The sequence below is a fragment of the Nerophis ophidion genome, linkage group LG09 (genome assembly GCF_033978795.1).
Source record: "Nerophis ophidion isolate RoL-2023_Sa linkage group LG09, RoL_Noph_v1.0, whole genome shotgun sequence".
Lineage (NCBI taxonomy): Eukaryota > Metazoa > Chordata > Actinopteri > Syngnathiformes > Syngnathidae > Nerophis > Nerophis ophidion.
This window is the reverse complement of record NC_084619.1, coordinates 55,682,003-55,695,606: the sequence shown is the minus strand read 5'-3', so window position 1 is coordinate 55,695,606 and position 13,604 is coordinate 55,682,003. Positions and strand designations below refer to the sequence as shown.

The 13,604-nt window shown below is 42.7% G+C and overlaps 1 protein-coding gene across 1 annotated transcript in view; it reads left to right on the top strand.

Moving 5' to 3' along the window:
* LOC133559488 (sprouty-related, EVH1 domain-containing protein 2-like) overlaps window positions 1-13,604 on the top strand; it is a 77,676-nt gene that overhangs the window by 37,493 nt on the left and 26,579 nt on the right. The window contains exons 2-3 of the mRNA XM_061911305.1: window positions 13,041-13,233; window positions 13,311-13,479. Coding sequence (XP_061767289.1) covers window positions 13,041-13,233; window positions 13,311-13,479 — 362 coding nt within the window. The remainder of the gene's footprint in view (window positions 1-13,040; window positions 13,234-13,310; window positions 13,480-13,604) is intronic.

Sequence of the window (13,604 nt, the reverse complement as noted above, 5' to 3'; positions counted from 1 at the left end):
ATTGTGAGTGAAGGAGCAACAATTTGTGTCAAAGTTACAGCAACATAAAAAAATGAACATAAGCCTTAAAGGGGTCATATTATGTTTTTTACGTTTAAAACACTTCTCCGTGGTCTACATAACATGGAATGCTGGTTCTTTGGTCAAAATGTTGCATGGATTATGTTTTACAGACCATCTTCAAGCCGCTTTCTGTGAGCGGTCTTATTTACGTGCCTCCACTTTGACAGTCATGTGGTAGTTTGTAGTGCTTCCATAGTGAGTCTACTGACGGATATAAGTTCCAACTGTACACTTTTTTTTATTGTAAATGGCACCAGCGGAGGATGCATGTGCATGTACGAACTAGTCTGCCCCACAACAAGAGGATAGAGAACGTCAGACTACAATGGCGTACTTGTGCAAAGATCTTTGGGTACATTTTTACCATATTTGGAGATAACCGCACAAGCACATGTCAGAACAAATTCCAATGGATGAAGTATGAAGGAAGGCAAGATTATATCAATAATATCACCGCCATTCCTTCATGGTTTGAGTTACATTTTTTGGGGATTCATGCAGTTCTCAAGTACACATTAACTTGTACCATCAGGTAAGAAAAGCTGGTTTTGTGTTAAGGATTTTGTAAAAGTCTGCAGTCATTGTACTTGTTGCTTTTTATCAGTGCTTAGCTTATGTGGATACTTGAGATGAGCATCGTCAGGCATCTCTATGTAAAATTGCCGGTGCATGTAAACTTTGACCTTTGTCATTGATAGGGTTGCATGGTATACCGGTACTAATAAAGTACCGCGATACCAAGGAGTAGAAAATGGTACTATACTGCCTTTGAAAAATACGGGTATTTTTTTCCCATCCGCATGCTGCCGTGCTGCGGTGATGGTCAGGAGCTGAGAAGCATGTTGAGCGCACAAGCCGAAACAGTGAAGAGAGGAAAACTGGCGAATAAAGGCAAATTGACTGGTTAATAAAGAGGGTGCGTGAAGCGCAAAAGGTATTTAGGCTTCAAAACTATTGATCAAGGAGAAAAGCCACGCTGCAAGCAGTGCTTAAATGGGAACATTATCACCAGACTTATGTAAGCGTCAATATATACCTTGATGTTGCAGAAAAACGACCTTTTTTTTTTTTTTAACAGATTGCCGAACTCTAAATGGGTGAATTTTGGCGAATTAAACACCTTTCTATTTATCGCTCTCGGAGCGATGACGATAGAACGTGACGTCACCTAGGTAATAAAGCCGCCATTTTCTCAAACACATTACAAACACCGGCTCTTAGCTCTGTTATTTTCAGTTTTTTTCGACTGTTTTCCGTACCTTGGAGACATCATGCCTCGTCGGTGTGTTGTCGGAGGGTGTAACAACACTAACAGGGAGGGATTCAAGTTGCACCACTGGCCCAAAGATGCGAAAGTGGCAAGAAATTGGACGCAACTTGTTCAAAATACGAGGGTGTGGGGAAAGCCGACGAAATGGTCAGTCGTTTGTTCCGCACACTTTACAGACGAAAGCTATGCTACTACAGAGATGGCAAGATTGTGAGGATATCCTGCGACCCTCAAAGCAGATGCATTTCCAACGATAAAGTCAAAGAAATCTGCCGCCAGACCCACATTGAATGTGCCGAAGTGTCTGCACATTTTACCGGTGATGCTAAGACAGACATGGCACAGAGATGTATGGATAACCTGCAGATGCATTTCCAATGATAAAGTCAACTAAATCACAAAGGTGAGTTTTGTTGATGTTATTGACTTATTTGCTAATCAGACATATTTGGTAGCGGCATGACTGCCAGCTAATCGATACCAACATGCTATTTAGGCTAGCTGTATGTACATTTGTAGGTATATATGCATCCGGCGTTTCCCTCCACCCACATTTAATGCCAAACAAACACTTACCAATCGACATATTTAAGTTGATCCAGTGTCACAAAATGCGAAAGTCCCGAACGTTTGGTCTGCACATTTTACCGGCGATGCTAAGGCAGACATGGCCGAATAGTGTCAATAGCTATTCGCTCAATAGCTTCAGTTTCTTCTTCAATTTCGTTTTCGCTATCAGCCTCCATACTCCAACCATCCGTTTCAATACATGCGTAATCTGTTGAATCGCTTAAGCCGCTGAAATCCGAGTCTGAATCCGAGCTAATGTCGCTATATCTTGCTGTGCTATCAGTTTGTTTGTATTGGCATCACTGGATGACGTCACAGGAAAATGGACGGTGGCTTCACAGATAGCGAAAATTAGGCACTTTAAAGCCTTTTTTCGGGATATTCCAGGATGGGTAAAATTTTGAAAAAAAAAACTTCGAAAAATAAAATAAGCCACTGGGAACTGATTTTTATTGGTTTTAACCCTTCTGAAATTGTGATAATGTTCCCCTTTAAAAACATGCCTCGCCAAACGTGGCAGGACCACCTGCGCTTCAAATTTACATAATCATTTAAAAAAAAAATAATCCAGACTTGCACAATACGTTTACAGGTGGCCTAGTGGTTAGTGCCCGCCCTGAGATCGGTAGGTCGTGAGTGCCATACCAAAGACCATACCAATGGAACCCTATACCTCCCTGCTTGGCACTCAGCATCAAGGGTTGGTATTGGGGGTTAAATCACCAAAAAATTATTCCTGGGCGCGTCCACCGCTGCTGCCCACTGCTCCCCTCACCTCCCAGGAGGTGATCAAGGGGGATGGCTCAAATGCAGGGAATAATTTCGCCACACCTAGTGTGTGTGTGACAATCATTGGTACAAAAAAAAATGTAGTTAACTAGCTACCCTGCTCCGGCATACAGATACGTAGACGCGCACACTGCTGCTTGGCTCGACGCCAAATATTAGCGAAGTTCCAACAACCCACATAGTGCAGACTAATGTAAGTGAAATTACTGAATATTGTAACAAATGACTATAATTTGTGTTTTATTTTTAACATTGTGTGTTTTGCCTGCTACATGTCCTATCTGCGTAATTTTAGCCATAGTTTGTATCCATCCATCCATTTCCTACTGCTTTTGGGGTCACAGAAGCTTATCTCAGCTGCATTCGGACGGTAGGCGGATTGCACCCTGGACAAGTTGCCACCTCATCACAGGCCATAGTTTGTAGTATTTACTAATTATTGTATTTGTCTTAAAGCACAGACCAAGAGTGGCAATTATGAAGCATTTGATAAAATGTCAGACTATTCTATTCTAACCTAATCCTAGATTATGGCAGACTATATGTAATATATACAATTAATCTTTGAGTATACAAAAAGACAAGCCAAATGGGATTAATGCTGTTTTAATTATTTTGTTTGATTCTTCCAAAATGGTTCTTAAAGTGCAATAAGAACCATATGTTTAAAGAATTGGAAATTTTTTTTCATTAAAACGAAGCCAAAAATATTTTTTTTTGTGGTGCCCTTTATTTTAAAAAAGTATGGATATACATTTTGGTACCGGTACCAATATATCAGGACAACCCTCGTCTTTGATGCTAGTTTGACCCTGGAAATAATTATTTCTGTTCCCCTTATTTCCCTAAGACAAAGTTGTTTAGTAAACCAAACTAATCAGCTGTCAACTAGTGTTTGGAACCTAAGAAAAATGTGTCATTTGCTGGAAATTTGGACTCATATGTGCTTTGAAAAGTTGTAGAATTGTATCTTGTATAAGATTATTTTGCAGTGTCTACTCACCCAACATTTGTCTGGACCAAATTAGATCATCGCCACCAATTGTGTGTGTCTCAGACTCTTCATGTATGTGGGTCTGTGTGTGTAGGTTGGGTCCAGAACATGCGTCCGCCCCCGTATGTATCAAAGTAGCGCCTGGCCGCGGCCTGTAGCTCTCTGTGTGTTCCAACCACAGATTATAGGCCCCGTCATCAAACGGGAGGGCTCTAAACACGGCTCACAAGACGGCCCAAAATGTGACTATTCTACATCTGAGGGAACTGATAGCCGCTATTGTGTACGTTGGAGCATGTGTGCTTATATAGAGGCCTGGCTTTGGTGGTATTTCTGCATGTGGGTGGCCTACATGTGTGCGGGAGGGGGTTACATGGATCCACAAGGGTTTGAGGACGTTTACCTGAAACATCTTGGGACACAGCATAAAACTATGCGCCCGTCATGTAGCTAGACAGAATACAAACAACAATATCAATATATATTGTGATATACAATTTCACTTAAAAAGAATGCATTCGATATATGAATTGCTTTTTTCTTCGGAAAAAATAGGAAGTTGCGAAAGAAGGTTGGTTGCATTAACAAACACACTCGCTCTCTGGTAACCGAGCAAGTGATGTCTGATCAGTGGGAGTGACTTGCTAATAGCCAATTGGGTAACAGTATCAACTATGAAGTGTGGTTGCGCCATCTTGTTGTTGTTGATTATTTGCATGGAGTGAGAAGAGAAAGTAAAATGAAGAAATTGTGGATAGAACACGAAAAGTCACCTGGACAGTATGGTAGTTTTTTGGATTTTTAAAAAAATGGACCGTAGTCAATGTGGTCTGTAAATGATGCAAGGCGAGTCCCCAACAAGACCAGTAATACCACACCACCTTAGCCGGGATTAGAATAAGAATAAGGTTACCTTTGAAACAAAAATGTTTATATTTAATATATTTTTCTCCTGGTCCTAAAAAATATCAATAATTATCGATATCGACAGACACGAAACACTTCAGCCATATCGCCCAGCCCTAATACAATCGCAACATATTGTCATATGAATACCTCTCTCACCATGTCAATCAAAACTGAGCAATATATGTACATTTTATTTTATTTTTTAGCGTCCTGACTGAAGGCTAGAGAAAGTGGCTCAAATCTGTCCATCCGCAGTGCGGAGCCGCTTTTAAGTTACTAATCCTTGCCTTGATGGCTGTACATTCACAGTATTTCAAATATCATTATCACTGGGAGAATAGCTAAACAAACAACACACCGAGAAAGAGAGCAGGAAGACACAAGAAGCCACTACTGCTTTGAGCTGGGTTGCTAGATCAGAAATGACAAATCATCATGGCAGAAGCTTTAAAAAATCTAATTTGGGGGAAAGTAATTGTACATCATAGAAAGAAATTTGTGAAGAGGGAAAAAAGTGATGTTTAGAAATCCATTGAACTTATTCTGTATGCCACAAACGAGACAGAGTCGCCTGAGAGCACCCGCTGCTCCTAGAGAAGAGCGACACATGCTTTCATGTCAGTCGCCAGAAGACCTGAAACAGAAGCTAGATTAGTCACTGGTTGCATTTTTGAAAAAGAGTATCTGGAGGGCTGTGAACACTCGCTAAATATAGCGACATCGTCAAGAAGTCCCCCCTGCTACGTCGTCTTATTCTCTGGCAGAGCAGGTGTGTCACGGTGGTGTTGGGATGCATGCCACCACATACTGCACAATGTTGTAACTACAAGCTACACTCACAGACAGTCCCATTAGGATGTGTTATTGAAATATTCATCGTGCCATTTTTAAAAATGCTAAATTGCCCTTTTTATGGTCTTGGTTGACAAGACTTTGCAGCATCGCGTGGACATCGGGGGCGGTACCTCTGGATTGGCAGACCGGGGTGGTGGTTCCTCTCTTTAAGAAGGGAGACCGGAGGGTGTGTTCCAACTATCGTGGGATCACACTCCTCAGCCTTCCCGGTAAGGTTTATTCAGGTGTACTGGAGAGGAGGCTACGCCGGATAGTCGAACCTCGGATTCAGGAGGAACAGTGTGGTTTTCGTCCTGGTCGTGGAACTGTGGACCAGCTCTATACTCTCGGCAGGGTTCTTGAGGGTGCATGGGAGTTTGCCCAACCAGTCTACATGTGCTTTGTGGACTTGGAGAAGGCATTCGACCGTGTCCCTCGGGAAGTCCTGTGGGGAGTGCTCAGAGAGTATGGGGTATCGGACTGTCTTATTGTGGCGGTCCGTTCCCTGTACGATCAGTGCCAGCGCTTGGTCCGCATTGCCGACAGTAAGTCGAACACATTTCCAGTGAGGGTTGGACTCCGCCAAGGCTGTCCTTTGTCACCCATTCTGTTCATAACTTTTAAGGACAGAATTTCTAGGCGCAGTCAAGGCGTTGAGGGGTTCCAGTTTGGTAACCGCAGGATTAGGTCTCTGCTTTTTCCAGATGATGTGGTCCTGATGGCTTCATCTGACCGGGATCTTCAGCTCTCGCTGGATCGGTTCGCAGCAGAGTGTGAAGCGACTGGAATGAGAATCAGCACCTCCAAGTCCGAGTCCATGGTTCTCGCCCGGAAAAGGGTGGAATGCCATCTCCGGGTTGGGGAGGAGACCCTGCCCCAAGTGGAGGAGTTCAAGTACCTAGGAGTCTTGTTCACGAGTGAGGGAAGAGTGGATCGTGAGATCGACAGGCGGATCGGTGCGGCGTCTTCAGTAATGCGGACGTTGTACCGATCCGTTGTGGTAAAGAAGGAGCTGAGCCGGAAGGCAAAGCTCTCAATTTACCGGTCGATCTACGTTCCCATCCTCACCTATGGTCATGAGCTTTGGGTCATGACCGAAAGGATAAGATCACGGGTACAAGTGGCCGAAATGAGTTTCCTCCGCCGTGTGGCGGGGCTCTCCCTTAGAGATAGGGTGAGAAGCTCTGCCATCCGGGAGGAACTCAAAGTAAAGCCGCTGCTCCTTCACATCGAGAGGAGCCAGATGAGGTGGTTCGGGCATCTGGTCAGGATGCCACCCGAACGCCTCCCTAGGGAGGTGTTTAGGGCACGTCCAACCGGTAGGAGCCCACGGGGAAGACCCAGGACACGTTGGGAAGACTATGTCTCCCGGCTGGCCTGGGAACGCCTCGGGATCCCCCGGGAAGAGCTAGACGAAGTGGCTGGGGAGAGGGAAGTCTGGGTTTCCCTGCTTAGGCTGTTGCCCCCGCGACCCGACCTCGGATAAGCGGAAGATAATGGATGGATGGATGGCCCTTTTTATGTCAGTGAAAGTCACTGTTGAGGCATGTGGCAAAGTAAATCAGTACATCTTCATTGTGTATGAAACAATTTTACAATGACATTTGATCTGAGAGGTCCTATTATGCAAAACCAAATTTTCTGCCCAAGTTCCAATAATTTGAAATCAAACCAAATTATGGTGAAGATATTTATGAAACAATCTCACTCTCCTTCATATTTAACTTGTTTGACTTCAGGGCCCAAGTTGTTCATTACAGAGGTGCTCAGGACAAATCAAATATCAAATATTAACACAAAATTAGTAATTTTACTCCTAATGTTAATTATATATAATCTACTTACAGATAAACAGGACAAACTTTGTCAAATGATATGAATCACAAATATTGCTATCAAGGTTTAGGTCAGGCTAATTACAAAAAAAAGTTCCGATCAAATATACTGCAAAAGAAGGCACTCAAAAACTGATGAAAAATAATTTTACATACAATTTCTTGCTGCCAAAATAAATGAATTGTAACTAAATTAAAATGCAATGATGTATTTTTTTATGTCAAAAAATATAAATGCAAATAAATATACAGCTTCACTACTTCAGTCATAATTTTTGCGCTTCTGAAACTTCTCTATGTCTCTAGCTTCAGACTTTTGTTTATTAGATATTGTCATCACTGCCACAAGTTGTGGAAAAGTGTGATACAACGGAGTACTGTTGCAACCCATACGGACCACAGCTGAGAAACGCCAGGTTTCCCCTTAATGTAATTGAATGTGGCATGCCGCTACAGCATTTTTGTTGCCGCCAAACCTTGAAAATAAGTTATTTTTGGTACTTGAAATCAAATTAAATATATTGTAGCCCCCAGAAGAAATTACACATTGTCCGACGCTATTTTAAACTTTTATTACCAATCTTAAGATAAACAACAGTGCAATTCCAACAGGTTTTTACCTGCTGCCAAACTTTGAAAATAAGGGCTTTTTTGTACTTGAAAACAAATTAAATATATTGTAGCCCCAAGAAGAAATTACACATTGTCCGGCTCTATTTAGAAATTTTATTACCAATCTTATGATAACAAACAACGGTGCAATTCCAACAGGTTTTTACCTCCCATGAAAACACATTCGTGTAGCGAGTCTTCGCTTCCCTGCCGGACACACAACACTTCCTCATTTTCTGCCAATCCTCTTTCAGTCACGGACGGTATGTTTGTGTAATTAATGAATAAGATTAATGAAAACATATTTGTTTTAAATATATGTATATATTTTTTAGCTTTTTAAACAAAAATCATATCATCCTAGCAAATTAACAACAAACCACGCTCACAACCACGCCCCCACCTCCACAGGTATCTTGGCAGTTTTGGAGAACCCCTGAAACAAACATTTTTACGCAGCCCAGAATTGGCGCCTGCCGTATGGTTAAGAAACTCTGCTTTAAATGAGCAGTTTGGAGTTTAAGTAGCTTGTGACATATTTTTCCCAAATGTGACATCAGCAGATATCTCCATATCGTAAATGGTAGAAATTTACCCAAAGATCTTTGCACACATCTGCCATTGTAGCGCCGACGCTGTAGTCATTAAGCTCCTTCTTTTTTTTCAGACCTCTTGTTGTGGGGCAGACTGACTCGTACATGCACCCTCCGCTTTTGCCATTTCTCATACAAAGTACTGTATAGTTGTAACGTATATCTGTCAGTAAACTCGCTTTGGAAGCACTAAAAACTACAATTTGGTAGACGACACTGTCGAAGTGGAGGCACATAAATAAGACCTTCCCACAAAACGACGCATCCTTAAGAGACTGTCAAAAAGCGGCTTGAAGATGGTCGGTAAAACAACCTTGTGCAACATTTTGACCAAGGAACCACCAATATGTGTTATGTAGACCACAGGGAAGTGTTTCAAATGTAGAATATTAATCATAATACGACCCCTTTAAAAGATTAACGCAAGTGCAGCTTACAACAAATCAAAATGTGACATTTTGGTGCATTTTAAGCAGTCAGAAGAAGCTTCTTATGTGATCTATTGTGACTGGGGGTCAGTTAAGGTTTAGGGTCTGGGGAATGCGACTGTATATGTCAATGAAGGAGAATGGAAATACAGGCGTGTGTGTGTGTGCGTGTGTGTGTGTGGGATGAAGCAAGAGAAATAGGGAGGTGTAAGAGAGAGGTCGTGTTATATAATTAGCTTACAGACAGTTCTGCAGATTTGACGTTTCACACACACACACACACACACACACACACACGTAGCACAGGTGGCAAAACCAGTCGAGCGGCTCCCTCCCTCCCACGCACATTCATAAAAGTGACTGAATGACAGGCTGGCTGACTGCATGACGACAGACAAACAGTCCACACCACACACACGCCTACGGGGCTTGCATGTTCATTTTAAAAGACACACAGGGGGAGGAGGAGTCTTTCCTGTTATTGTCGGATCAGCGTTGTAGATCGGGCTCTTTGTGTCCCTTTTTTAAGGGCGGCGACTGTCATGTTGCAGCACGACGGCTCTTTTGTCCTGCGTTGTTGATCTTTCGTAGACTAAACTGTTGCCGGTTCTTCCTACTCCGTGTCCAACAACAACTCCTTTTGGGCTCAACTAGTTTTATCGGTTTTAATTTTGCCACTACATTCTGAGACACACACCGACCACCAAAGCAATCCATGAACTGAGGACAATACACACTTGCAATACCCAGACACCGTGAAAGTACACCCTCTTGACAACGTGGTGGAACATGCTTTCATTGGTCGTTTGGATATGCAGTGTCAACAAGATACATTGTATTAAAAAGTCCTCAAAAGGAGACCGTATTAACACAAATGTCTTAGCTCATGCGGAAAAAACATCAAAGTAAAGGCAGTGCCACCATAATATTTAAAGTACTACAAAACTTTGGCCTGCAGAGGTAGATGTACGTGTGCTCACACACCTCCCACCTCCAGCAGAGCGAGGACGAGGCAAAGTCGTGACTGCGGACGCCCTCAAACATTCTGCCGACGTGCGAAAGCTCTGAGATGAAGTATGGCGCAAATGGCAAACATAATAAACCGTGCCTGGAAAAAGTATAGAAATGAGCGTGGATATGATGGAAGATTTGACTACATTTACACTGAAGGCCAGACAGGCCCAAATCGGATTTTTTCTTTGTCAAATTTTTTCCAGCTGACTGTTTACACTGCCAGTAAAATGTGACCTTTATCAGACTCCAGTATAAACGCACACAGGCCCCAATGTGGAACCAATGTGGCCTCGACATCACTTGCATGCACAGTCCGATAAAGTGAAAACAAAGGAAGTAAAATAATAAAATAAAGTCGCCACACAAAATTATGTTTTTCTTAAGTGAAAATACATAGTAGATAATGTGTGAATGGATATATACATATATAGTGTTATATATTGTGGGGGGTTCTAATCTTTTTATGGCTGCCAAATAGGAGACACGGAGATCAGCAATGCTGACAAAACAGCTAATGCACGGATCGAGGTTAGCTTTATTTTTTAACTCATGTAAACAATTAACGTAACGTATAAGTAATTATGCCACAGCGTCAATTACGGTCCTTTAACAATTGCAATTTATTCGGAATCAAAACATATATTCATATATTACACATAACATATTATTTGCACGCTATTAAATACGCAGCCTTGCACCAACAATTCGGACGCCGAAACCAAATGTTGTAGCGACGTATCCACTACCGCTGGCGGGCCACGTCTTTACCACCGTACACAAATGACTTAGCTCGCAAACATGTCGTATTTCTGTTTAGATTGAAGTCATGCTCGATTTCGTTTTTGGATTTGGACTACCTCCTGACATAGCCTGAATCGGATGTGAAAAGATCAGATTTGAAGCACTTTGGAGCATTCAGACTAGCAAAAAAAAGTCTGATCTGTGTCACTTAAGGGTAGGGCTGGGCGATATGGCTTTTTCTTAATATCTCGATATTTTTAGGCCATATCGCTATACACGATATATATCTCGATACTTTGCCTTGGCCTTGAATTAACACTTGATGCATATAATCACAGCAGTATGATGATTCTATGTGTCTACATTAAAACATTATTCTTCATAATGCATTAATATATGCTCATTTTAAACTTTCATGCAGAGAAGGTAATCAAAACTAAGTCAATTGACCAAAACTGTATTTATTAAAGGCCTACTGAAATGAGATTTTCTTATTCAAACGGGGATAGCAGGTCCATTCTATGTGTCATACTTGATAATTTCGCGATATTGCCAAATTGTTGCTGAAAGGATTTAGTTTGCAACTTTTGGTGCTGATAAAAAAGCTTCGCCTTTACCTGAAGTCGCAGACGATGACGTCACAAGGGTGAGGGCTCTTCACGTCCTCACATTGTTTTTAATGGGAGCCTCCAGCAGCAAGAGCTATTCGGACCGAGAAAACGGCAATTTCCCCATTAATTTGAGCAAGGATAAAAGATTTGTGGATGATGATATTGACAGCCAAGGACTAGAAAAAAAGAAAAAAGAAAATAAAATAAAAAGCGACGGCTTTGGGCGGCTGCAGTGTGAGCATTTCAGATGTAAATAGACACATTTACTAGGATAATTATGGAGGAGCCCTTATCTGTTTATTGTTTTAACAGTGTTTTAGTGAGATTTTAAAGACATACCTCGAGGTCGGATGGCTGCGGTGAACACGCAGTGTCTCAGAGAGAAGCCGAGGAGCCAAGCTCACAGCTGCCTTTTAAACAGCTACTGCAGGAGGACGAATAATCCAATGATGTCTCCGGTAATATATATAACAATTTTCCCATCCAAAAACATGCTGGTTGACGTAGAGAAACATGTTCGCTTGACCGCTCTGTTAAAAACAACGAAACACCGGCTGTGTCTCGGTGCTAAAGACAGCTGCAATACACCGCTTTCCACCAACAGCATTGTTCTTTATAGTCTCCATTATTAAGTGAACAAATTGCAAAAGACTCAGCAACACAGATGTCCCACTTACTGTGTAATTATGCGATGAAAAAAGACGACTCTTAGCCGTAGCTGGTGCTGAGCTAAGATTTCCTGACAGTCCGTGACGTTTTTAACAAGAAACTCCACGGGAAATTTAAATTGCAATTTAGTCAACTAAACCGGCCGTATTGGCATGTGTTGCAATGTTAATATTTCATCATTGGTATAAAAACTATCAGACTGCGTATTCGGTAGTAGTGGGTTTCAGTAGGCCTTTAAACAGTTATTAAGCAGTGGCACAAACATTCATGTCATTTCCAAAACAGAAAGTGCAAGATTGTCAGACATTTTAAGTGTCAAATAAAAATGAGCTGCATAATAGGAAATCAAATAGTGTTCGTCCTTCACTATGTGGTAGATTCCTACAGACGTTATTAAATTCTGTTGTTGATGATTTTTTTCATACGGTGTTGATCTGGAAATGTTTGCCTCTGCATTTTGATGGTGTGGGCGTGTGGCACCGAAAGGTGATGTTGCCATGCAGTTTCAAACACTCTTCATTCTCTAGCGGGTGACTTTTCAAATGATGCTACATATTAGTAGTAATGCTACTTTTGGTAGCAACACTTTTGCAGCATGCTTGACAAATTAAAGTTGTCTGTTCGACATATTCTCACTTGAAGCCAAACCACAGCCAGACGATGGAACCCCTGTTGTCTTTCTTAGAAATTGATTCTTCCTTCATTCGCACCTCCTTTCTCTTGTATTACCACTCGCACGGCTCTGCTAGCATCACAGCTAACGTTACCCATGCTGCTACCTCTGCTCTGCGAGGGTGTATACGTATGTGACGTATGACTTGACAGTATGTGACGTATGTAAGAAAGTGCGCTTGCTGTATGTGAGAAGGAGAGAGAGGAAAAAGCGAGGAGAGCCTGTAGTGTAATGCCCGCAGCTGAGAGCAACTGCGTGCAAACGTATACTCGAATATAACGATATAGTCATTTTCTATATCGGACAGAGACAAAGGCATCGTGTATATCGATATATCGCCTAGCCCTACTTGAGGGCAATAAAATCAGACTTACTGTGCAATGTAAACAGGACTTTTGACTCCGAGGGTCTCAACATTCTCCTTGTTGTGTCCAGTGACAGCTACATCGTGCGTGTGAAAGCAGTGGTGATGACGCGGGACGACTCGAGCGGAGGCTGGCTGGCGCAGGACGGGGGCGCTCTCAGCAGGGTGGGCGTCTGTCGCTTACGACCCACCGAGCTACCCCCGCTGCCGCCCTCCGGAAGCTCGCAGTTCCTCATCCGGGGCGAGCGACTGCGGGACAAACAGGTGACGCCCGCCGGCCGCCACGATCACCGCATTTGAAAGAGATCTGAACGTCTGACTGACGTGCGTGTGGTTGACAGGTGATCCTGGACTGTCCACTGAGGAAAGACTTGGTGTACACTATAGCAACGCCCACCTTTCACCACTGGAAGGTGGAGGACCGAAGGTGTGGCCTGGGCTTCCAGGGTCCAGCTGATGCAAGGGCGTTCGACAGGGGGGTGCGGAAAGCCATCGAGGACCTGGCAGAAGGTACAAACGAGTCTGTCCTATACGACATTTCCACTAGTCTACAAACTACTAAGTCTTGCCTGGACTTTTTGGTGCACACAGCTCTTTAACAACCGCATCACTAGCAACCTATACTTATGTGAATC